A 24,132-nucleotide genomic window follows, 5' to 3' on the forward strand; every position below is an offset into this window, starting at 1 on the left:
TTATGAGACAACATACCAAAATTTGTGGGATGCATTAAAGGCAGTTCTTGGGGGAAGTTTTATGTCCCTGAGTGCATACATGACTAAATTATAGAAAATGGAGGTCAATGAATTGGGCATGCAATTGAAAAAACTAGAAAAAGAACAAATTCAAAATCCCTAATTATATAATAAATTAGAAATATTGAAAACCACAGGAGAGATTAATAAAATTGAAATTAAGAAAACTATTGAATTAATAAATAAAACTAAGAGCTGGTTTTATGAAAAAAAAAAAACAACAAAATTGATAGACCCTTAGTCAATATAATAAAAAAAGAAAGAAGAAAACCAAATTATGAGTATCAAAAATGAAAAGGGTAAACCTACCACCAATGAAGAGGAAATTAAAACAAAAATTAGGAATTATTTTGCCCAGTTGTATGCACATAATTTTGACAATCTTAGGGAAATGGATGAATATTTACAAAAATACAAGTTGCTCAGATTAACTGAAGAGGAAGTAAATTACTTAAATAACCCCATCTCAGGAAAAGAAATTGAACAAGTCATCAGTGAACTCCCTAGGAAAAAAATCTCCAGGGCCAGATGGATTTACTAGTGAATTCTATCAAACATTTAAAGAATAATTGATTCCAATACTCTACAAACTATTTGGGAAAATTAGTGAAGAAGGAGTACTACCAAATTCTTTTTATGACACAAACATGGTACTGATACCTAAATCAGGAAAAGATAAAACAGAGAAAGAAAATTATAGACCAATATCCATCATAAATATAGATGCAAAAATTCTAAACAAAATACTAGCAAAAAGACTACAGCAACTTATCTCAAAAATAATACACTTTGATCAGGTAGGATTTATTCCAGGAATGCAAGGCTGGTTTAATATTGGGAAAACCATCTGTATAATTGACCATATCAACAATGAAACTAGCAGAAACCACATGATCCTCTCAATAGATGCAGAAAAGGCTTTTGACAAAATACAACATCCATTCCTATTAAAAACTTTAGGAAGTATAGGAATAAATTGAGCCTTCCTTAAAATAATAGGGAGCATCTATTTAAAGCCATCAGCAAGTATTATTTGTAATGGGTAGAAGCTAGAAGCATTTCCCATAAGATCAGGGGTGAAACAAGGATGTCCACTATCACCCCTCTTATTCAATCTGGTACTAGAAATGTTAAGCAGCAGTAATGAGAGAAGAAAAAGGAATCAAAGGAATCAAATTGGACAAAGAAGAGACCAAGCTATCACTCTTTGCAGATGATATGATGATATTCTTAGAGAGTCCTAGAGAATGAAGTAAAAAACTATTTGAGACAATAAATAACTTTGCCAAAGTTGCAGTATATAAAATAAACACACATAAATCCTCGGCATTCCTTTATAGTTCCAATGAAATTCAACAGCAAGAGATAGAAAGAGAAATCCCATTTAAAATTACTGTACATATTATAAAATATTTGGGAATATACCTGCCAAAACAAACCCAGGACCTATATGACCACAACTACAAAACACTTTTCACACAAATAAAGTCAGATCTAACTAATTGGAAAAAATATCAATTGCTCATGGATGGGTCAAGCTAACATAATAAAAATGACAATTTTACCTAAATTAAATTATATATTTAGTGCCATACCAATTAATTTACCAAAAAAACTACTTTATAGAGCTAGAAAAAAAATAGTAACAAACTTCATTTGGAAGAATAAATGGTACAGAATATCAAGGGAATTAATAAAAAGAAATGCTAGGGAAGGTGGACTAGCTATACGAGATTTCAATCTGTATTACAAAGCAGCAGTCATCAAAACTACTAGGTACTGGCTGAGGAATAGAGGAGTGAATCAATGGAATAGATAAGGCACATGAGACTCAGAAGTCAACGACTATAGTAATCTATTGTTTGATAAACCCCAAGACCCTAGTTTTTGGGATAAGAACTCACTATTTGACAAAAACTGCTGGGAAAAATGGAATATAGTATGGCAGAAACTGGGCATAGACCATTATCTAACATTATATACCAAAATCAAGTCTAAATGAGTGCATGATCTAGGTATAAAGGTTGATACTGTAAGCAGTCTCACAAAACAAGGAATAGTTTACCTGTCAGATTTGTGGAGAGGTAAAGACTTTATGACTAAACAAGAATTAAAGAACATTATAAAATGCAAAATGGATAACTTTGACTACATGAAATTGAAAATCTTCTGTACAAACAAAGCCAATGTAACCAAGATTAAGAGGGAGGTGGGAAATTAGGAAAGAATCTTTACAACCTATGTCTCTGACAAAGGACTCATTTCTAAAATATACAGAGAATTGAGTCAAATTTATAAGGATACAAGTCATTCCCCAACTGATAAATGGTCAAAGGATATGAACAGGTAATTTTCAGAGAAAGTAATTAAAGATATCTATAAGCACATGAAGAAATGCTCTAAATTACTATTGATTAGAGAAATGCAAATCAAAACAACTCTGAGGTACCACATCTCACCAGTCAGATTGGCTAAGATGACAAAACAGGAAAATGACAAATGCTGGAGAGGATGTAGGCAAATTGGAACACTAATGCATTGCTGGTGGAGTTGTGAACTGATTCAGCCTTTCTGGAGAGCAATCTGGAATTATGTCCAAAGGGCTATAAATAATTTCATATCCTTTGACCCAGCAATACCACTCCTAGGGTTATATCCCAAAGAGATCATAAAAGTGGGAGGAAGACCCATATGTACAAAAATGTTTATAGCAGCTCTTTTTGTGGTGGCAAAGAATTGGAAATTAAGGGGTACCCATCAATTGGGGAATGGCTGAAGTTGTGGTATATGCATGTTATGGAATACTATTGTGCTATAAGAAATGAGGAGCAGATGGACTTCATGTTTACCTGGAGAGGCTTATACAAACTGATACTGACTGAGAAGAGTAGAACCAGGAGAAATTTGTATACAATTACAGACACAACGTATGTGTGATGACCAACTTTGATAGACTGCACTCTTCTCAGCAATGCAATGATCTAAGTCCACCCCAAAAGAAATGGAGATAAATGTGTGCATCCAGAGAAAGAACTAGAAAGAACTGAGTTTATATCCAGAGGGAAGCAACATACCAGATCTTTTTCCTTTTCTTGTTTGGTTTTATGTCCTCTTTACCATTTTTCATTCCATCTGATAAAATCCGTCTTTATAAACTGACTAATGTATAATGTGAAAATATTTACAGATCCTATACGTGACTATATGCCTCCATGGGGGGGAGGGAGAGGGACAAAATGTGAAATTCAAGGTATTATGGAATTAAATCCTATAAACTAAAAGTAAACAAACAAATAAAAAAAGAAGTTTGATTATTTTATTAACAGGCATTAATATGTTATTACTATGTTCATATTATTACTATGTTTTGTTATGTTATTATACTTTGAATGAATATTAAAGGACCAATTTATTTTAATTAAGGGTGAATTTTTCACATATAGTTCATGATTATCAACATATTGTGGATCACAAGATAACTTTTTCTTTGGTCACCACAACTCTGGCAGACTATCTACTCTTAAAGAATCACAGAATTTGAGATTTAGAAGAGACCTAAAGATCCATCAGGTTGAACTCATGGATGAAGAAATCCTCAAAAATGAGAAATTAACCAGCTTATGAAACTGTCCTTCTTACTTTTACATACCTCTAATTGTTAGAAAATTTTTCCTGACATCAAGTCTAAATTCACCTTTTTTGCAACTTCCATCTTATGCTTGGTTCTGGTTTTAGGGACAAAATTCCTGTTCTACATAAAATACCTTCAAATACTTGAACATAATTATGAGGTCACTCTTGATTCTTATCTTCTCAAGGTTAAACGTATCCATATGATCCTTTAGCTTATCCTCACAGGCTATGGACTCAAGAAACTAATACATTTGGGTTGCCCTCTTCTGGATACTATCTAACAATTTTCTAAAATTATGGTTCCCAAAAGTGTACACAATACTCTAAATGAGACCTTTTGAAGGCAGAGTACTATGAGTTTAAAGCCTATCTAATCTTAAAAGTTAAGGCCTCTCTTAAGACAACCTGAGGTGATATCAGGTTTTTGTCTGCCATATCACACAGTTTCCTCATATTGAGCTTGCAAACCACTAAAATCTCCAGATATTTACAAATCAATGATTATCTCACCATCCTTCCCACATCAATGAAATCACACATGCCCAATATTTTGAAGTTTTAATGATATTTAACTATGCTTTATTTTTAACCAATTATAGCACAGCAGTCCCGTAGATAGTTATATGGGCCCAGTGCAAACTTCTATGATAACCTCCATTCTATATGAAATCCACAAACATAAAAATACGAATCATGACTTTATAATTCCTTTTTTTTTATTTTCAAAATCATAATTGTCATTGCTAATTTACAACATTGGGTTGTTGGTACCAATAATGGTATCGACCAGTCTACATGTTCATTTATTATTACTGTTTGTCTTGTCTAACATGATTGTAGGCCTTATATAGACAAATGTACTTGACTTTCTGAATTCAAAAATGTGGACAGGCTGGGTGTGGTGGTGCATACCTATATTTCCTGTGTGTGGGGAGATTGGAGCTGGTGAATTGTTTGAGTTTGGGAGTTCTGAACTATATTGGTAGGGCAAAAATCAGACTAGTGTTTGCACTGTTTGATACAATATGATAAGCTCCCAAGGGTACAAGGGTAACTAGCTGTCTAAAGAGAAGCAAACTGACAACCAAAACCATAAAGTGACATCAAGTTAAAGCTTCTTTGCTGAACAGTACTAGAACAGGACATGAAAGTAGCCACTTCTCTTCTAGCCTAGAGAAGATAGAGATGCAGACATAGGAAGACTCAGGCTCATATTTTTTAAATGAAAACACAAAATGCCTCATATACATAAATAATTTTCATCTCGTTTAGGTCACAAGCTTTTTTTAAGCATGAATCAGGTGCAGTACTCATACTACTAAACACTTTTGAAAAACTTTCTACTACAAATATTGATATTATGACTCATATGATAAAGAATTAGATAAGTAAAATTGTCACATAATATCATCATCAGTTATCTGATTCAAAAAAAATAGAAGGCAGAAGTTTGATTTGTGTCCTATAATATCTCATTTTTCTTGATTCTCAAGAATCTTCCTGACACTTGTTTTTAACTGATGGATTTCTTTTTTTTCCTTTAAATTAATTTATTTAATCTAAGTTTTCAGCATTCACTTCCATAAAATTTTGACTTCTAAATTTTCTCTTCATCTCTCCCGTACCCCTTCACCAAGATGTTATGCAATCTGATAAAGGCTCTACATATACATTCCCATTAAACCTATTTTCACATCAGTCATGTTGCAAAGATGAATTAGAATGAATGGGAGAAACCATAAGAAAGAAAAAACAAAACAACAAAAAAAGAGAAAGAGAGAGAGCAAATAGTATCCTTCGATCTGTATTTAGACTCCATAGTTCTTTCTCTGGATGTGGATAGATTTTCCATCATGAGTCTTTTGGAGTGGTCTTAGATCCTTGTATTGATTGCTGAGAAGAGCTAAGCCTATCAAAGTGAGTTATCACACAATGTGGCTGTTACTGTGTATAGTGTTATCTTGTTTCTGTTCTTTTCACTCATTATCAGTTCACATATGTCTTTCCAGACTTTTCTAAAGTCTGCCTGCTCATCATTTCTTATAACATAATAGTATTCTACTACATTCATATACCAAAATTTGTTCAGTCATTACCCATTTTATGGGCATCCCCTTTATTTCCAATTCTTTGCTACCCCCAAAATAGCTGCTATAAATATTTTCATACACATGGGTCCTTTTCCTACTCGTATGATCTCTTTGGGATATGGCCCTAGAAGTGGTATTGCTGGTTCAAAGGGTATGAATGTTTATAACCCTTTGAGCATAGTTCCAAATTGCTCTCCAGAATGTTGGGATCACTTCACAACTCCACCAGCATTAGTACTCCAATTTTCTCACATCTTCTCCAGCATTTATAATTTTTCTATTTTGTTAAGTTAGCCAATCTGACAGGTGCGATGTGGTACATAAGAGTTGTTTTGATTTGCATTTCTCTAATCAACAGAGATTTAGAGCATTTTTTCATATGATTATAGATAGCTTTAATTTCTTCCTCTGCAAACTGCTTGTTCATATCCTTTGATCATTTATCAATTGAGGAATGACTTGTGTTCTTGTCAATTTGACTCAGTTCTTTATATGTTTTAGAAATGAGACTTTTATGAGAGACACTGCTTATAAAAATTCTTTCATAATTTTCTGCTTCCTTCCTAAGGCTTTGTTTGCACAAAACTTTTCAATTTAATGAAATCAAAATTATCCATTTTGCATTACATAATATTCTCTATCTTGTTTAGTCATAAATTCTTTAAATCTGATATGTAAACTATTCCTTACTTCCCTAACTGATGAATTTCCATGAATAGTTAAATATTATGGATAGAATACATGTTATGATGGGGTTGAGTGTGAGAGGAACACAGCTTCTGTCTCCTTGTTATATTGTGTTCCTTTTCTGAATGATTTGTAGTCTACAAAGTCTAACTTATTAATGACTTTGGGGCCTACAAATTCAGTGGCAAAAGCAACAGTGTAGCATCCACTATCTTCTCTGGGAATATCTCTGATTCTATAATGCTTTATTTCCCCAGCTCTCTTCACCTCCATTACTATGCACAGAAGACTACATAGATCCATGAGCTAGAGATGTTGACACAACCTGGGTGAGAATTCCCAGTGATCTTCTCCTTGAGTAAAATGTATTTTATACAATGATGCGTCTAGGGAAGGACCTCTTTACCCTAAGTCATACTGCCCATACTCTAAAATAAGCCTATGGGATTCTAGAAGTTGTATTTGAGGAAGCTTTCCACATAGGGAAGCATAAATCATAGGATGATAGGATTTAGAGCTGGGATGAAACTCAGAGACTATCAGATCATAGATTTACAGCTGGAAGAGTCCTTAGAATGAATCTAGTCCAGTGCTCTCATTCTATAAATAAGAATACAGTTTCAGGGATGATTAATATTGAATGGATTGCCCACAGACTTCCAGGCAGAAGGTAGCTGAGTTGGGATTGAGACCCAGTGACTCCATATCTAGTGCTCCTCATATCATACCATGCTCCTCCTTTTGTCTGTCTCTCAAACTACAGATCTTAGATTTAATTACATAATTGAGTGCTGAAAGCCACCATTTACTGTTCAGAATATTGCAAGTTCTGCTTCTGATTGACAAAAATTCCATATGTAGAAGTGCATTGCTTTCCAAAATGACCATGACCATAATCTAAATATGGTTACAGATTTTGTTCCTTGAGGCAATATGGTAGGTTAACCTAGGATATGTTCCACTACATCTACAGCAGATAGGCTAGGGATGGATGTATATTTTCACTGATATATGAGATTCTGCAGTAAGGAAACTGCCTTTACTAATTAAGGACAGTATTTTCTTTAAAAAATGGAATTTTTTTTTTAAACTGGTTGTCTTAGAGATTTGCCTAGAGGACTAAAAGACTGGGTAACTTGGTCAGGGTCACATAATCCGTACATATCTGAAGTGGGACTTGAGCTTTTAGTTCCTAGATCCACTCTCAATCCACTACAATATGTTGCCTCTGCTGTATTTGTAAACCCCTGAATATGTCCCATTTGCACTCTCGTGTCATTATATTCATTTGGTGACTGTGTCCAGCCTATGGTGACAATATAGATTGCTAGAAGTAAACTCCCATTTCATGATGATTTGGCTCAGAATTAGACTTATTGAATCACTGGTCCAAATTATTCTAGATATAAGAAATTATTCTGTTATGAGGAATAATAGCAATACTAGATTCGATTATACTTAATCTCTCAATAAATGTAAGTTACCATTTCCAAACTCACTTTGTGTTAGTCCCATCACTAGGCATTGTTTATCAGCTTGCTTTTAATGCATTATATTGTCTTATCTTTTTTTTCCTTCAAAATTCTTCAATAAAAATAATTGCAAGGAAGTGGGGAAAAGAGATCAATGACCTGTAATTTATATTTCAATAGAGATACCAAAATAAAGCTACTTTCCTTTCTGATTTATTTTAGAAGGTTGTTCTAAAACCTTCTTTTGACAGTTACGAAAACTTAAACTAAATCAAGACCTGCTTTGGAAAAAAATCTCACTCTCCTAAAATATCAATAAAATGAGCAAGAAAAATTAGCTTCACAGCAGGCTACTTTAATGAGACACAGAAGCAAATCAGACAAGGCAGATAATATGAAGCCTTTAGAGCATAATAGAGAATAGAATCAGCAAGTACAGAAGAAGACCCATCATTGTATAAATCAAACTCCCAGACTGGGAGCAAAGTCTTGTATATCTATGACAAAATGACATATACTCATAGGTACCCAGCCAGATGGGATTTATTTAGAGGTATGTGTGTACATATGCATATAACACATTGATAGAAATTTCTATGATTTTCAGCATACTATGAAAATAAAGGATATGGATTTCCATTAAATATAGGTTGTATATATGTGCATTCAGGTATGTATGTGCATATCCCCACACAAATAGTGTCTGCCATAAAACTCCTCCTTTGTTGTTTCATTATGGCAGGAATGTAACTGTTTGTTCTCAGATAGTATTCTGAAGGAATTCAGATTCTGTCAGTGCTAACAAACCTAGACATGCTTTACATATGCACCTCACGATGGTTTATTCCTCTGTTGTCCAAGTACCCATTCAGCTTTGTATAGATGGACTCATTCTCAGGTTGACCACAGGGTAATTGGTTGTTTTTTTTTGTTTTTGTCTTTTCTGCCACAGTAATTCTTTCAAACTATCTACTAGAGGGAGATAAGTGGTACAGTGGATAGAGTATTAAACCTGAACTGAAGAAGACTTGAGTTCAAATTCATTCTCAGGCACGTACTAGCTATGTGTCTCTGGGCAAGTCACTTAGACTTTACCACAGCTTCTTCATCTGTAAACTAGTTATAATAATAGCACAAATGCCCAGGGTTGTTGTGAAGCTCAAATGAGACAATATTTGTAAAGAACTTTGTAAACCTTAAAATGCTAGCTATCATAACAATTATGATCATTACTGAGTGATTAGAAGGAATCGTGGTCTGCATCAGTACATAAACACACATTCTCACATATACAGACATATATATGTACACATACATATATACAAATATATTTGCATATGTTTATTCTTGTGGTGTAGTAGATACACTGGGAGGTGAGGAGGGGAGAAACCTGTATAGCAATTTCTCGCTTTAAAATTTCATCTATTAGCTCAACTCATCTATAACTGAGTCTTTTTGTTTTAAAGCAATCAGGGTTAAGTAACTTGCTCAAGGTTACATGGCCAGCTATTTCTGGGTGTGGTGCTAAGTATCTGAGACCGGATTCAATCCCCAGGTCATCCCGACACTGGAGCTGGTGCTCTTACTTGCTGAGCCACCTGGCCACCCCTAAGCAATTGGGGTTAAGTAACTTGTTCGAGGTTACACATCCAGGTGTTTCTGGGTGCATGCTAAGTGTCTGAGCCTGGATTCGATCCCCAGGTCATCCCGACACTAGAGCTGGTGCTCTTACTTGCTGTGCTACCTGGCCGCCCCTGTAACTGAGTCTTAAAACTGTTGCTTGGGCACTGATGGATAAGTGATTTACTTAGGGTCACATAGACTCTATATGTGAGAGGCTGAACTTCTGAACCTCTCCGTGAATCTATTTTAAACTAAATTTCCATGGTAAGTAAATCATCCCTTTTAAATAAAAGTAGCAATATTTCAGAGAATGAAGTAAGTCTTACCACAAATATTATTTGTCACTTAGAAATTAAGGATTCTTTAGGATAAAAAGTGATATTTAAAACACAAAAATCTTCATTGTTAATCACTGGTATTTTGACTTAGCAAGAGTGATAATGCTAGGGGCTTCCAGGTGGCTCAGGAAGTAAGAGCACCAGCTCCAGCGTCGGGATGACCTGGATCGAATCTGGGCTCAGATACTCAGCACCCCACCCAGAAATAACTGGCCATGTAACCTTGAGCAAGTTACTTAACGCTGATTGCTTTAAAAATAAAAAGAGTGATAATGCTAACTTGTAAGCTAACAATTCTTCAGATATAATGCTTTCACTTAAGGAGTGCAGTATACATGTATATATTTCTCTATGAAAACTAAGGTGAGGCTTTTTTTATACACTGAAATTATATTGTATAAAAAAATATCCATCATTGGGAGAGCAGGAAGGTGAAAGGGAATAAGTCAACCTTACTCTCATTGAATTTGGCTTGAGGAGGGAATAACATACACACTCAATTGGATATCTTACCTATAGGAAAGTAGTAGGGAAGGGGATAAGAGGAGGGATGATAGAAGGAGGAGGCAGATTTGGGGAGAGGGTAGTTAGAAGCAAACACTTTTGAAAGGGGACAGGGTCAAAGAGAAAATAGAACAAGTGGGGGGCAGTATAGGATGGAGGGAAATACAGTTAATCTTACAAAATATAACTACTATGGAAATGTTTTGTGTAACTACACATGTACAATCTATAGTGAATTGCTTGTCTTCCCAGTGGGAGTGGGTGAGGAGGGAAGAAGGGAAAGAATCTGGAAATCAAAGTTTAAAAAAAAATGTTAAAAATTGTTTTTACATACAACCAGGAAATAAGATATACAGTCAAAGGGGTATAGAAATCCATCTTGCCCTACAAGAAAGTAAGGGGTGAAGGGGAAGGATATAAGAGACAGCAGATTAGGGGAAGGGGTATTCAGTATGCTTGCTATTGTGGGGTGTGGGATAGGGGAGAGATGGAGAGAAAATTTGTAGCTCAAAATCTTGTGGAAATGAATGCTAAAAACTAAAAAACTAAATATTTTTAAAAGCCTCCATCATCATTTAAAATACATTCCCATTATAAGAGGTAACATGGCATAGTTATATAGAACCAGTTTCAAAAGCAGAAAGACCTCAGTTCCAGTCATGTTTCTGATTCACAAAGGCTATGTGACCTTACTCAAGGTTTTTAACCTCTCAGTGCTCTAAATAATTCTCTAAGACTAAGTCAAAGACAAGGTGCTGAACAGTGTTTGTACAGGGAATTTCCTCACCTAGAGTTTTCTAAACAGATGAAATCACAAGTTCATTCCCCATCTCTATCCTACCACATACACATGTATTTAGGAGGATTGTTTTGAGAAATCTTACAGCAATTTCTGCTTTAAGGCACATCTATCTAGGGATTTATCTAGAAATTTGTAGTAAAACTCCACTAAATTATATTTTAAAATTAATTCCTAAAATATTTTTGAAAATATTAAAATTAAAATAGTAAAACAATTTCTGTAATAGCTTTATGAGGTATTTGTAACATCAGTAGGTTATACTATACTGCCTTTGATGCTAGAAGTATTTAAAGGTTTGTTGGGACATTTTTCCTATCCTTTCCTAAGTAGCTCGTGGATTGTGTTCTAAGACATCTTACAGTATGTCATATATGTATGATGTAGTCATCCTTTATATGTTCTGAACCAAATTCATTCCTGCTAATTAAAACATAAATGATGAAATTTGGTTTTTAACAGCCTGGAAACTAGAGATGTGAGACCTGGTCCAATTGTCACTTCGACAGCAACCTTTGGCAAGTCACTATGAATATTTCCTCATCTGAAACTAGAGCATACCTTCATGCTGGCAAAGAGAATTGTTCCCTTCCTTTTGCCTATCCCAAGTCCTTTTCCCATGTGAAATAAGGCTTCATACACAGCGTCTATGCTTGTGAATTGTTCCCAACATAACATAATAAGGTTCTGTATACAGTAGATCATCAATAGCTGTCAGACTTACTTAAAATAATGGTGAGGCTGAGGCAAAACTGAATATGACTTTAGACTGAGGCTTTAGACTCCAAGTCAGGTTTTCCTCTATACACTCAAAACATGCACATGTATATTAAATAATTCACCACAAGGAATTATTGTAAGAACATAGGTCTCAGAAAGAGTAAATATATGTTTCTGCTAGTCTGGAAACCAACTTAGGAGAGGACTTTGGGGAAGTAAATATGGAGACTGTTCCTCTCCCTAGCATAAGGATTCTTAACATTTGGACTCTGAAGTATTTCATTGACAGATTTTAGGTGGCTACGTGATCTTAGCTATGACAAAATTAAAGCTTTATTTTGACCAACCTCTAATTGAAATCTAGCATTTCCATCAATTATGATTTAAAAAAAAATTCTGAGACTAGAGTTTTCAAAAGACTGCCAAAGGGATCCATAATACAAAGCAGATTAAGAACCACTATACCCTAGCATGAAGTGAGAATATATGTTTAAAATACTAGAAAATTCAAAATTAATAGTTTTGAAAGAAGCACATAGTTTATTTAGTCATGATACTGGTAGATGTAATTTCCATGAGATAATTTTTTTGTGTGTGTGACATATAAAAAAAAATAAACTATACCAGCTGCTAGAGAAAACGACTCCTAAGCCTTGATCATTACATGCTCAATAGGGTTTCATTAAAAGCACCACAGGACTATTTTCATAAAAATTACCTTTTGCCACTTATTGTTTCACCTTATACTCAAGTTTTCTACAGTCAGCCTACCCAGGAACCAAAAATGAGGTTTATCAGGAAAGGCTTGGATTTTAAGAATTCCTCAAATCCCACCTTCTGTAAGAAGCCATTTTCTGCCCCCCTCTCATCCTTCAGTGCCCTCTTTCTGAAATTACCTCTCATGTTTCTTCTGCATGACTTGGATATACATAATTGTTTGCTTATTATTTCCCCCATTCATACATGAGATCCTTTAGGGCAGGGACCTTTCTTCTTGCCTTTTTATTCCCTCAGCACAGTGCCTGGCACATAGAAAGCACTTAAAACTGCTAATTGATTTTATGACTGTATTTTCAAGTGGCTTCTTATTTTGTTCCTCCTCTCCTCTTCTAATACTCTCTTCCACATCCTTCTCCTCCTCATACATGTATACATTTGATTTTAAGCCCTAAGTCTTGTGAAATCAAATGACAGACTAATAACATGAAATAAGTATCTACAATATTTATATCAGTATCTACAATATGGTTTTAAACTATTGCTATATACCATGAATAAGCAAGGTCTGGTTTCTTTTGTAGCTGAAGAATCTCCCCTTTCATCATTACCTGGATAGCTTTGTGTGACCTGGTAAAAACAGAATAAACTGTCTCTATTTCCTTACTGTGTATGGTTGTCTTCTCTTCAACCTTAATGATTAAATTGAGCTTGCCATATTTGGATATCTGGTCAATGTGGAAGCCAATTAATAAAACCAGCTTGGTTCTCCTCCTAGGAAAACTTAAATTATTATGGTAGATGTTATCTTCACAAAATGCCTTCATAAACTTAAGTATATTCCCCAAAATTTATTTTGCATGTGGTAAAGGAGAGACAGTGTAGTGTAATAGAAAACTGTCCTCAGTACCCATAAGACACATGATGGCTCTTATGTTTTAGAGGAAGTCACTTAATCTATCAATGCTGTAGGAAACTCTGTAAGAATATATGTTTCATAGAAAATGTCAACCCTCCCCCTGATTCCTGAGGGGATTCCTATGTCAATTATATCAGAGATCGAATCTCTATATCCCTGTGGTTAAGGACAAAGCACCGAATTAATCTGTTATTAGTTCCAGGGTACTTGGTTATTCAACCCAGTTTGAAATGTAAGATACTTATGGTATAATGTAGAGTACCCTAGTAAAACTTATAATGGCTTTAGGAGACACACATATTCTACTTTACTAAATCATGCTTGTTATTTAAACATAAGAAAAAGGATCAAGTAATTATAGACACATAGATTTCAAAGCTTTTGACCCCTAATATTTCCATTCCAATGAAAGATGTCTTTCGTGTACTAATAGTTAAGAATGACCTGTTTCTATCTTCTTTTAGATTAAGGACTATTTCATTAGTTATCTATAGAATTGTGTACAATTTTCATTAAAGCAATAGACTCATAATATTCCCATTATTTTCTTGTTGCTGTTTAGTCATTTTCAATCATGTCTGACTCTTCACAACCCCATTTGGAGTTTTCTTGGCAAAAATATTGGAGTGGTTTGCCATTTCCTTCTCCAGCTCATTTTATAGATGAGGAACTGAGGCAAACAAGGTTAAGTTATGGACCCAGGATTACAAGACAAGTAAGTGCCCGAGGCCAGATTTGAATGCAGGAAGATGGGATTCCCTGATTCCAGGTCTGGTACTTTATCCACTATGCCACCTAGGTGCCACATTATTCTCTTAGTACAACTTTCTGGATATTTCTCATGAATATTGGTGCTCCCTTTGTCAGTTCAGATTACAACCTATTGATGATTTCTCATCCTGTGACATGTATCCAAGTCCTCCTGTAAATACCACTGTCCCTTCCTGATATCTTTTGTCATTACATGGATACCAATACTGTCCACAGGGTAACTAAACATCTGTTACTACTTGTTCCTAATATATGACTAACATACCCACTTAATCATATACCTCCATGGTGATATTGTCATATCATTTTCCCCATACAATTCATCAATGGCAATGTAGTCATTGGTAATATTTACATCCACCACTAGTCTATCCATTGTCCTTCTGGTGACCCTCAATTTTCTGATACTTAATGATACACAGGTATATTGAATTAACATAAAAAGAACAGATAAACAGACAGACAGATAGATAGATATAGATATGAATAGATATGTGCATGTATGCATGCACTTCATAGAGAAACTTTCTCTATATAGAACATCAATGCCTTTTGCCAAATGCCAACCAACCCACTATTCTCCTCATGTTCAAATCTGTTTTTGATTTATTGTCTATTTGCAACTGTACTGATAAGTTAATTTTATGTGTTGTGTATCTAATTGCATATCATAACCTGAATGAAAAAAGAAGAAAAATTAAAATAAAAACATTTTTCATCTATTTGGCTATTTGTGTGTGGATAATTATGTGATATTATTTTGAGTGATTCCACTTAAGAGGTTCTGCAATGTCTCAGATCTTTATACCATTAGCATATTGTCATCTACACAAGCAACATGTGCTTCACCAACTAAAAGTAATCCCTCATCCATCTAGTCTCCATGCTTATCATTTGCCATGACAGTAGGCTTTGGTATCTTTTATGTCTTGCCTGATGTTAATGACAAGGCTATCAAACTTATCTCCATTTTTTATTTATTTCAAGGAGTGTGTCCTGATCTTAAAAAGTGCAAAGTGTTTATCTTCTTTATTATCCCTTAGAGAAGCTAATAAATATTGTGTATAAAATAAGACCTATTCAATTTTTATATAACCTAAATATTTTTACATAATTTAATAACCTAAAATTTTTTTACCATGTTGTTCATAGTGGGGAGTGGGGGACAACTGAAAGCATCAAATTTTTTGACAATTCAAATGAAATAACTGCTCAATATTTGTAATGCGCCACAAGTATATGTAAGATCAATAGTAGATGAAATGTCACACTGTTCAAAACACAGAATTTCTATCCTAAGAACCTCAGAGTCTAAAACATAATAGTATTAAGATGCATTTCATAGGACAGCTTGCTACTTATCTGACATAAATGGCCTAGCAAAAGAATCTGGTTTATATATTTCAAAGAAGAGAGAGAAATTGTAAAATTCATTTCTTCTGTTTTCTTTTATAAATATCCACCCTCTTAGGAATCCCTAGCTTTGGCAGTAGATAACAAAACATTCTCAAATACACTGAATAATAGGCTATTCAGGTGCAGAGTATAGCAGGGGAGGTCTTGAATATGAAAATAAAGGGCTGCCCCCCCCATTGTGAAAGATCCTAGTGCAGAACAATGGGATTAGAAATAAACCCTCTGCCTCATGAGGGATATATTTTAATTGTGAAACTGGAAACACCAGAACTTCAAAGAGACCACTGACCATCTATATATAAAAGCATAGTATTCTACTAGATAAATGTCAAGTACCTTTTCTTTTCTGTGTAAATAAATTTCATGTATGATCATTTAAGATCTCCATTCAGCATCCTTAAGAGATATACATTACAAATTAATTGAATAAGCAGATTTAGTATTCATTATGGTCCATGTTGATCTCTGTCATTTTTAAATCAGCTTGATCAGGATATATTTATATGTTATATTTAATTTCCCTAGTTATTTTCTGTGTTCCATAAAACTACTTATATTTTATAATTGAATAATAACTTATCTACCAAACTTCAAGAATCTTATATGAAAATTAAGATGATTCAGGAAAAGATAAGTGGAGGTTTTTCTTAGGCAAAGGCCTATGTAAAAGTTGAAGACCTATCAATATCCCATAACCTTAACAATGGAAACAAGCAAGGATGACTGAACAAGGTATATAATTTAAGGAAAGAGACCATTTTTCAAGTGTCTTAAGTCAAGGATGACCCATTTGCAGCTTTGAACTTATTTAATAACATTAAGCAAGAACACAACTATCTAAAAGAGGGATCAACAACATAAATCAGACATCTTTTCACATAATTCAAGATCAGAGCGATAAACCACAGTGATTTGTGAGGACATTTCAACAGCTCTAATATATTATGGCTCTTTTTGGAGCATATTTAATCATATTACTTGTATAAATTGGTATTTTGTAGTTATTGTTGATTGAACCAAAAAATATGCCTTTGAAATATTTTTTTCTTTCATGGATTACTTTTGGGTAATAGGAATACATTCAACTGAACAGAAGAAATTTGTACATTGCACTGACTTAGAATAAATGATAAAATGGAAAAATGGAAAAATTTTGTCTAAATGTCTCAAGTGTTCTAAGTCTAACATAGGTTGTTAAATATTTTCATGTGAAGAACTTTCAGTCATATTTTACTGCTGAATGTGATTAAAGTCAACCTATTAAGCATATTGAAAACAAAAAGAAAAAAATACAGCAAACAACAAAATTTGGTTTCTTTGAAATTCAGTCATTCTCTTCATTCATTCATGCCAACATTGGATAATTTTCTTTTTTAAATGAAAAACTTCTCTATTTGAAAATCATATTTTTTCATGACTATTTTTATTGTTCAACTAAACATCTTATACAAAGAACAAAAGAGGCAGTATCACATAATAAACATAAAGCTGGTATTAGAGTTTGAATGGACTAAGTTCATATCTTACCCCAAAGTAATATTAGCTGTATTACATTTAGCAATTCACTTAATCTCTCAGCACCCCCAGACAACTCTCTCAAAATATAATTTAAAGAGAAATTATAGATCTGCATTGGTAAAGGGAATTTCTACCCCAGAAGTTCCTTTTAGCAATGAAATCATAGATCTGGATCTGAAGCATAAAAATGTCATGTGGGAAACCAATATATTAAATATTTAGTTAATGTCAAGAATTCCATTGCCTTGGAAACTTTGACAACTGTGGCACTATCTGCTTTATGAGGAAATACATAAAACAAAGAATTATATTGGGAGGGGCATTTCAGTGAAGATCAATGGAAGAAAAAATACAATATCATGGTGAGAGAACACAACAAACCCTCCAACTGAAAAGAGGAAAAGGACAAAAAAATTCAAGAAATTGATCACAAACCTGGTATTGAGGCAACAATGTCAATTATTTGGGTATTTGTTGGAACTTTCTCTGTTAGATGCACAGCAGCTGATGAAATTCTTACTGGTCTAAATGATAATATAATCCTTCAAAAACTAGAAAAAAAACTAACTAAGGAAATTACTTTTCTCCACACAATTCAAGTCAATAGAAAGAATTGATTGTTGAGAAGTTATTTAAATTATAAGGTGGACTGAGCATCTGAACTCCATGATTAAGTTGGTGTAGGTTATCACAGAATATCATGGAGATTGGAATAAGTAGTTCAAGATTGGAGATAACCTATCCTCATGAACCTTCAAGGAATCTCACATTCTCTTTGAGGTCTGGGAATGGGGATATGGCCTATAACATAGGCAAGTATAATATGAAGTAGGGTATGATAGAGGCAAAAGAAAGATCTAGAAAAAAGTACTTTAGGAAAATCTGAGGAAGATGAGAATACTTTCAGCTGAGAAAATCAGGGGACTTTTCAACTAGAAGTGGCACCTGAATTAAGCCTTGAAGGAAAATACTTGAAATAAAATAATGGTTCTGAAATATATAAGTAAAAGAATATATTTGAGGCATAGATAATGACCTTTACATGTGAACAGAGTTGTGAAGCAGCCTACTGAGCATAGATTTGACAATGATTCCAGAAAATAGCAAAAATAACTTTAAAATATATTATTAAAGGGATGTATATTTATCAAAGGTAATTGGTGATCACTGAGACCCAACATGGGTTCATCAAGAACAGGTCATACCAGACTAATTTCCATTTTTGGCCCTTATGAAGATTTTAAATTAAGGAAGTGCCATACATAGCATAACTGGATTTCATCAAGGTTTTTTGACCAAGTCTCTCATGATATACAGATGATAAGAAAGACTCTAAATATTCTATAGACTAGGTAATAGTATAGTTCAATTGATTCAAGATTAGTTAAATGACTGATTGGACTCAAGAACAATGATAATTAGTTCAAGGCCAACCTGGACAGAGGGCTCTACAAAAGTCTCCCAGGGATCTGAGTTAGGTATAGCAGATAAAGGGCATGCTGGAATTGCAGTTAAGAAGTTATGAGTCTTGCCTCAAACATTTTCCAGCTGTGTTACTCTGGGCAAATTACTTTACCTATCTACTGGTTTTCTTATCTGCAAAATGTGGAAAATCATAACAACTACCTCCCAGACCTGTTGTGAGGATGTGAGGACAAAAGGTGATATTTAACTTTGTACATTTCTAAGTAGTGTAGAAATGCTTGCTGTTATCATTGTTACTATTGTTATTATTATCGGGTAGAAAACATTGTTATTCAGATGTGGATTTAGACTATATGATCCCTGAGGTCCCTTCCATCTCAGGGAATTTATGCTCTGATTAAGACCACTTAATGAAGGTGAGAACTTTCTAAGCCGTGGAAACAATGTATGGTTTCTGATGGATATGGCTTTGTTCTTCAGAAACTTAACAAGAGACTCTCTGAGGGGGAAAAAAAAAGGAAAGAGTTAAGTTAGTTTACTACTTAAAGCAGATTCTGATATACACCTACCCTAGAGTCACAAGCCTATTCCAAATCAAAAGTGTCACATAGGAATTTATCAGCATTCTCAAGTCACCTAATTATTTTCCATTTTCAGGTAGAAAAGTATCCAGCCCTCTCCTCCTTTCTTCTCCTCTCCTCTTCCTTATCTTCCACCCAAGAACACCTGAACATAGTTCTCTGTTTTCCCCTAGCTGTAACTACTTTTCCATTTTTGATTTTCTATTCACCTCTTCTTTTTTTTGTATCAAATTTGTTTTATTCTTTACAGTTCCTCATTCATCTTGATTCAGTCATTAGTGCTGCTTCAGTCTGAAGGAACATCCTTCTGTAAGCCTCGCCTTGCCTCCAGTAGGCTGACAGAGTACAGTGGAGCATCCCACACAGAGAACCACTGTTTGTGCGTGACTGAACACAGTGGTGATTTTATAGCACCCCGGGCACTTCACTTCCATGAAATATGAGTTCGGACTCTGCACCAAGCGCTTCTTTTTGTGCTTCCGCTTCTCCTCGGGAGAGGGGTGCAGGAGGTCTTTCAAGAGGCATGTTGGTGCAGAGATATCTTCACTGCCGGAAAAGCTATTCACCTCTTCTGTGAAAGGAGACATAAATTTTGAAACTTCTCCCCTACCCTGATGTCTCTGGGAAAAGAATACAAACCTTACTTATTGTTTTCTTTTCAAGAAATAAGTCAAACTCCTTGAGGGTAAGGACTATTTCATTTTTGGTTTTTGTATCTGCAATTCCTAAAGAGCTTCTCGTATTTAATAAATGCTTTGTTGATTGACTTGACAAATAAAAGATGAGTCATAAGGTCATGTCTTTGTTTTTGTTTCATTTAGCTTGCCTTCACCATTATTTTGCACTACAAAGGGCTAAATTGCTCAATCATTCAGTAATAATTTTTTTGTTTATTGTCTGAAAGATGGCTCTAGTTCCTAGATCAAAGGCAGATGGTTTGATGAATGTTGATGAGCTCAAATCATAGCTCAGGTAACCAGCTCGATCTATTTCCCTAAACCAATCAACATTTACTAAGCACCAGGCTCTGCTTAGTTACTGACGAAATGAAGATAAAAAGGAAGCAATCCCTGCCCTCAAGAAACTTACATTCAATAGGGGAGAAAACATGTACATATACAAATATATACAAGATAAATACAAGGCCATTTTGGCCATAAGGCTTTGTGTAGTATGTAGAAAGTGACAGACAAGCTTAGTTATGAAAGGAAACAAGCGTAAGGGCAGAGCTGAGGATGAAGCATATTTTAGGTATGGAAAACAGTACAAAGACACAAAGAAGAGAAATGTGTAATGACTGAAGAACAGAAAGAAGGCCAATGTATCTGGAATTTAGTATAGGGGAAGAAGATTAATGTATAATATGGGCAGAAAAGCAGGTTGGGGCCAAATTTTGAAGAGCTTTAAGAGCCAAACCAAAAAATTTTGAATTTGGTGCTAAAGGTAAAAGGGGGCTATAATGAATTGAGGAATGACATGGTCAAATCTGAACTTTAGAAAAATCAGTTTAGCCGCTACGTGTAGGACTTAATAGAATTTGGGAGAATTTTTGAGATAGGTACATTAATTAGGAGCTATTCTTATGAGAGTTCAATCCCTTTTTAGGATGTACTCTTGCCTCTCTGAATTTTCTCTATTAAAGAGAAACCTCTTTTCCCTGGAAGTTCACACTACCTCTGAACTTCTCATACCAGAGATAAATAATCTCTGCTATTCATCCTCTTCCTTTGATTGGTTCCTCCCAGAATCTCCATTTTACAGAGGATAACCATAACTACATTCCTTTCCAGGCTGCACTCCCAACTCTCCAGACTTTCTCTTCCATTCTCCTGCAAAGGTATGACCTTCCCTTTTCTCTCTTCATCCTCCTTTCCCATGTGCTACCTCCTCCCTTTTCAACTTCCTTTTACATAATGTCTTTTATTAAGAAGGAAATTAAGAACCTTGAGGGTGGTATTTTTGCTTGTATTTGGATTTGCAACACTTAGAATTGTATCTGGCACAAAGTATATAATAAAAATCTTGTTCAATTGTTTGCACTTGTTGTCCTTGGAATTTGCACTATTTTTTGGTTATTGTCTGAAAGATGCCTCTAGCTGCTAGATCAAAGGCAGATTTGGTTTCATGGATATTTGATGAGCTCAAATTTTAGCTCAGGTAACCAGCTGCATTTACTTTCCCAAATATCTCTCATGATATATTTCTCAAATCTCTCTCTCATATCACTCTCCAAAATGGATGTTCACAAGAGAAAAAGAGTTTAGATGTGCACATGGGCATTTATAGAATGCGGGCCCTTTGTATCAGAACACCAAGCACATCCAAATTACATGTTCTATGTATACATATGCATGTATAATCACAACATTTAAGTCTCTCCAACAATAAGAAAAGGGTCATTTCTCCATAATTATCCATGCCAATATTTTCCTATGCAGATAATTAGGAATCAACTATAACAATTTCTGGAGTAGCGTAGTGTTGCTCTCTGAAAGTGTGGATAGCCCAGGGGAACATTGACTTCTCCCTTCTGCTGAACCAATATCATGCTAGGCAATCACAGGCAAGACTCTTAGTTTGTTTCCACTTCTCTTAATGAGTGCAATGCTCCTGAATGACCTCCTAGGGTTGTTCCTCAAAGCAACTAATCATTGATTGCAAAGCACATTGGAAATAAAAATGCTTAATAGCACCATTTAATAATAATAATATGGGAGTGGGGATGAATTTAGCTAAAACAACTGACCTAAAACCTTAATTCATGTCTTTATAGTCTCTCCACATTGACAATATCATTTCCCAATTCTGTTTAGAAGTATAATTTCCAGATAACATTTGAAAAAGTAAACATCAGATAATATGTACCTTTTGACTTTTCTCTTGAAATGTATGATCCTTTTCAGGCTATTTACTTTAAAATAAAAAAAAACAGCTTCATATACAATCCAAGTAACTTAAAATTCTATAAACACATTAGTCAATAAATATTTATTAAGTTCTTACCATGCACCAGTCAGTGTAATAGTTAATATCCAAAAGAGTCACATGATACAATTCAGTCATTAATAGGAATAAAGTAGATAACTTGAGAAGGCAGAAAATCCAGATAATGGCCCTATAAATGAAATGGATCATGGGAGAAGCTGATCGATATGAAGTATTCCCCATTCTTTCCACATGGTGCTAGGGTAAATTTCCATTTCAACTGTAGGTGATCTTCTGGCAAGGATCTATCACTTGTAATTTCATCAAATTGATGAAAGAAGTGGGGAGTAATCTCAGCTTCCCATTTTGGAGGCAATGATAAGAAAAAGAACTCCTAATATTTGACTGACAAAGGATCAGACTTCTGTCCTCAAGAAAATTGGTCTTATTTTCTCTGGATCTCCAAATGCCTTTTCACTTACCAGGGAAAGACAGCACTCTAGAAGAAGGTACAATGGAAAAAGAAAAAAAAGATAACAGTCCTGGAGACCAAAACTTTAAGAGTGCAACATGTGTGCCTTTATAAATCCATGGAAAGGAAGGTTAATTTTTAATCACTAAATCATTAGTGAGTTCCTTGTGTCTCAGAATTGCTTTCAAACAAATGTCTGTAATCTCATCAAGCTGACTAAATTTGACCCTCCCAATTCTCCTACTGTACCTTTTCTCATAAACTGGTGGTAAGTGGGGAGTGTCACTGAGGAGAGAAACACAAGGCACAAGGCCCATTCATCAAAACAGAAGATAAATAAAGTTATATTCTTCTAATTGTTGCTAACCCAGATTTTGGGTTAGAGACAAAGAATCTGGATCTTTAGATAGTGAGCCATACTAGGTATGTCTTCTTTCTTCAACCAAAGCACTCTAAATAATGATTACAGTATAATGGTTTTTAAACATCTCACTGTAAAACAACAATAGAAACAGTTTTGAACTTAAATTACTGAACTTAAGAATCATAGGACCTAAGTTCTAATCTTTTGTTGCTGTTGAGTCTTTTCAATCCTATCTGACTCTTCATAACCCCATTTGAGGCTTTCTTGGCAAAGATACTGGAGTAGTTTACCATTTCCTTCTCCAGCTCATTTTTACAGATGAGGAAACTGAGGTAAACAGAGTTAAGTGACTTGCCCAGAGTCATACAACTCTTAAGTGTCTGAAGGCAGAATGAAGATCATGAAGATGAATTGTCCTGACTGCAGGCCAGCACTACATCCACTGTGCCCTAGTTATAATCTTAACTTTCCAATTCATTAGCTATGTGATTGTGGGAAAGTCATTCAATTTCTATGGTTCTCAGTCTTTTATATATATATATATATATATATATATATATATATATGTAAAATGAAGGAGTCAAGTGGCCTTTGAAGTACCTTCCAGCACTGAATCTAAAATCCTAACATCCTATGGTTAATTTTCATTTCATAAGAACAAGAATTTTTTTTTGTCTTTATATCTCTAGTACCTACCATGTTACCTTGTGCATAGTAGGAACTTAATAGTTGTGGAATGGAGCATGATGAATTCTATCTAATTCCTAAAGATGGGTGTACATTCCTTTTACTGTAAACTTTTTCCAGCAATATGGCTTCAATATCATCATTCAGTTGAAACTATTTTCTCTGTCAAATTGTCAAAAATTGCCAAATCTAATGGCCTTTTCTTAATCCTCATCTCTCTTGACCTCTATGTGACCTGCAATGCTCTCAATCAAACTCTTGTCCTTGGTACTCTCTTTTGTCTAGGTTCTATGACACAGACCTCTCATGATTCTCTTACTTCTCTGTCCATTCCTTCCTAGTCACCTCTGCTAGAGCTTCACCCAGGTCATATCTGTTAACTATTGTGGTCCTCCAAGACTTTGTTCTGGT

General features: G+C 34.6%; 1 protein-coding gene across 1 annotated transcript; it reads right to left on the reverse strand.

Annotated features, from left to right (window-relative positions):
- Positions 1-19,485: 19,485 nt before the first annotated feature.
- On the reverse strand, positions 19,486-19,950 carry LOC138175727 (small ribosomal subunit protein eS27-like). The gene has a single exon (XM_069106219.1). The coding sequence runs from the start codon at positions 19,858-19,860 to the stop codon at positions 19,549-19,551; it is 312 nt and encodes a 103-aa protein (XP_068962320.1). The 5' UTR covers positions 19,861-19,950; the 3' UTR covers positions 19,486-19,548.
- Positions 19,951-24,132: the final 4,182 nt, after the last annotated feature.

Source organism: Petaurus breviceps, unplaced genomic scaffold, assembly GCF_028583685.1.
Source record: "Petaurus breviceps papuanus isolate PSGF00001 unplaced genomic scaffold, PetGlider_PUasm1.0 79, whole genome shotgun sequence".
In the NCBI taxonomy this organism is placed as follows: Eukaryota; Metazoa; Chordata; class Mammalia; order Diprotodontia; family Petauridae; genus Petaurus; species Petaurus breviceps.

Coding starts and splice junctions, on each gene's coding strand:
- LOC138175727 (XM_069106219.1), bottom strand. CDS start 19,860: ATGTCTCCTTTCACAGAAGAGGTGAATAGCTTTTCCGGCAGTGAAGAT.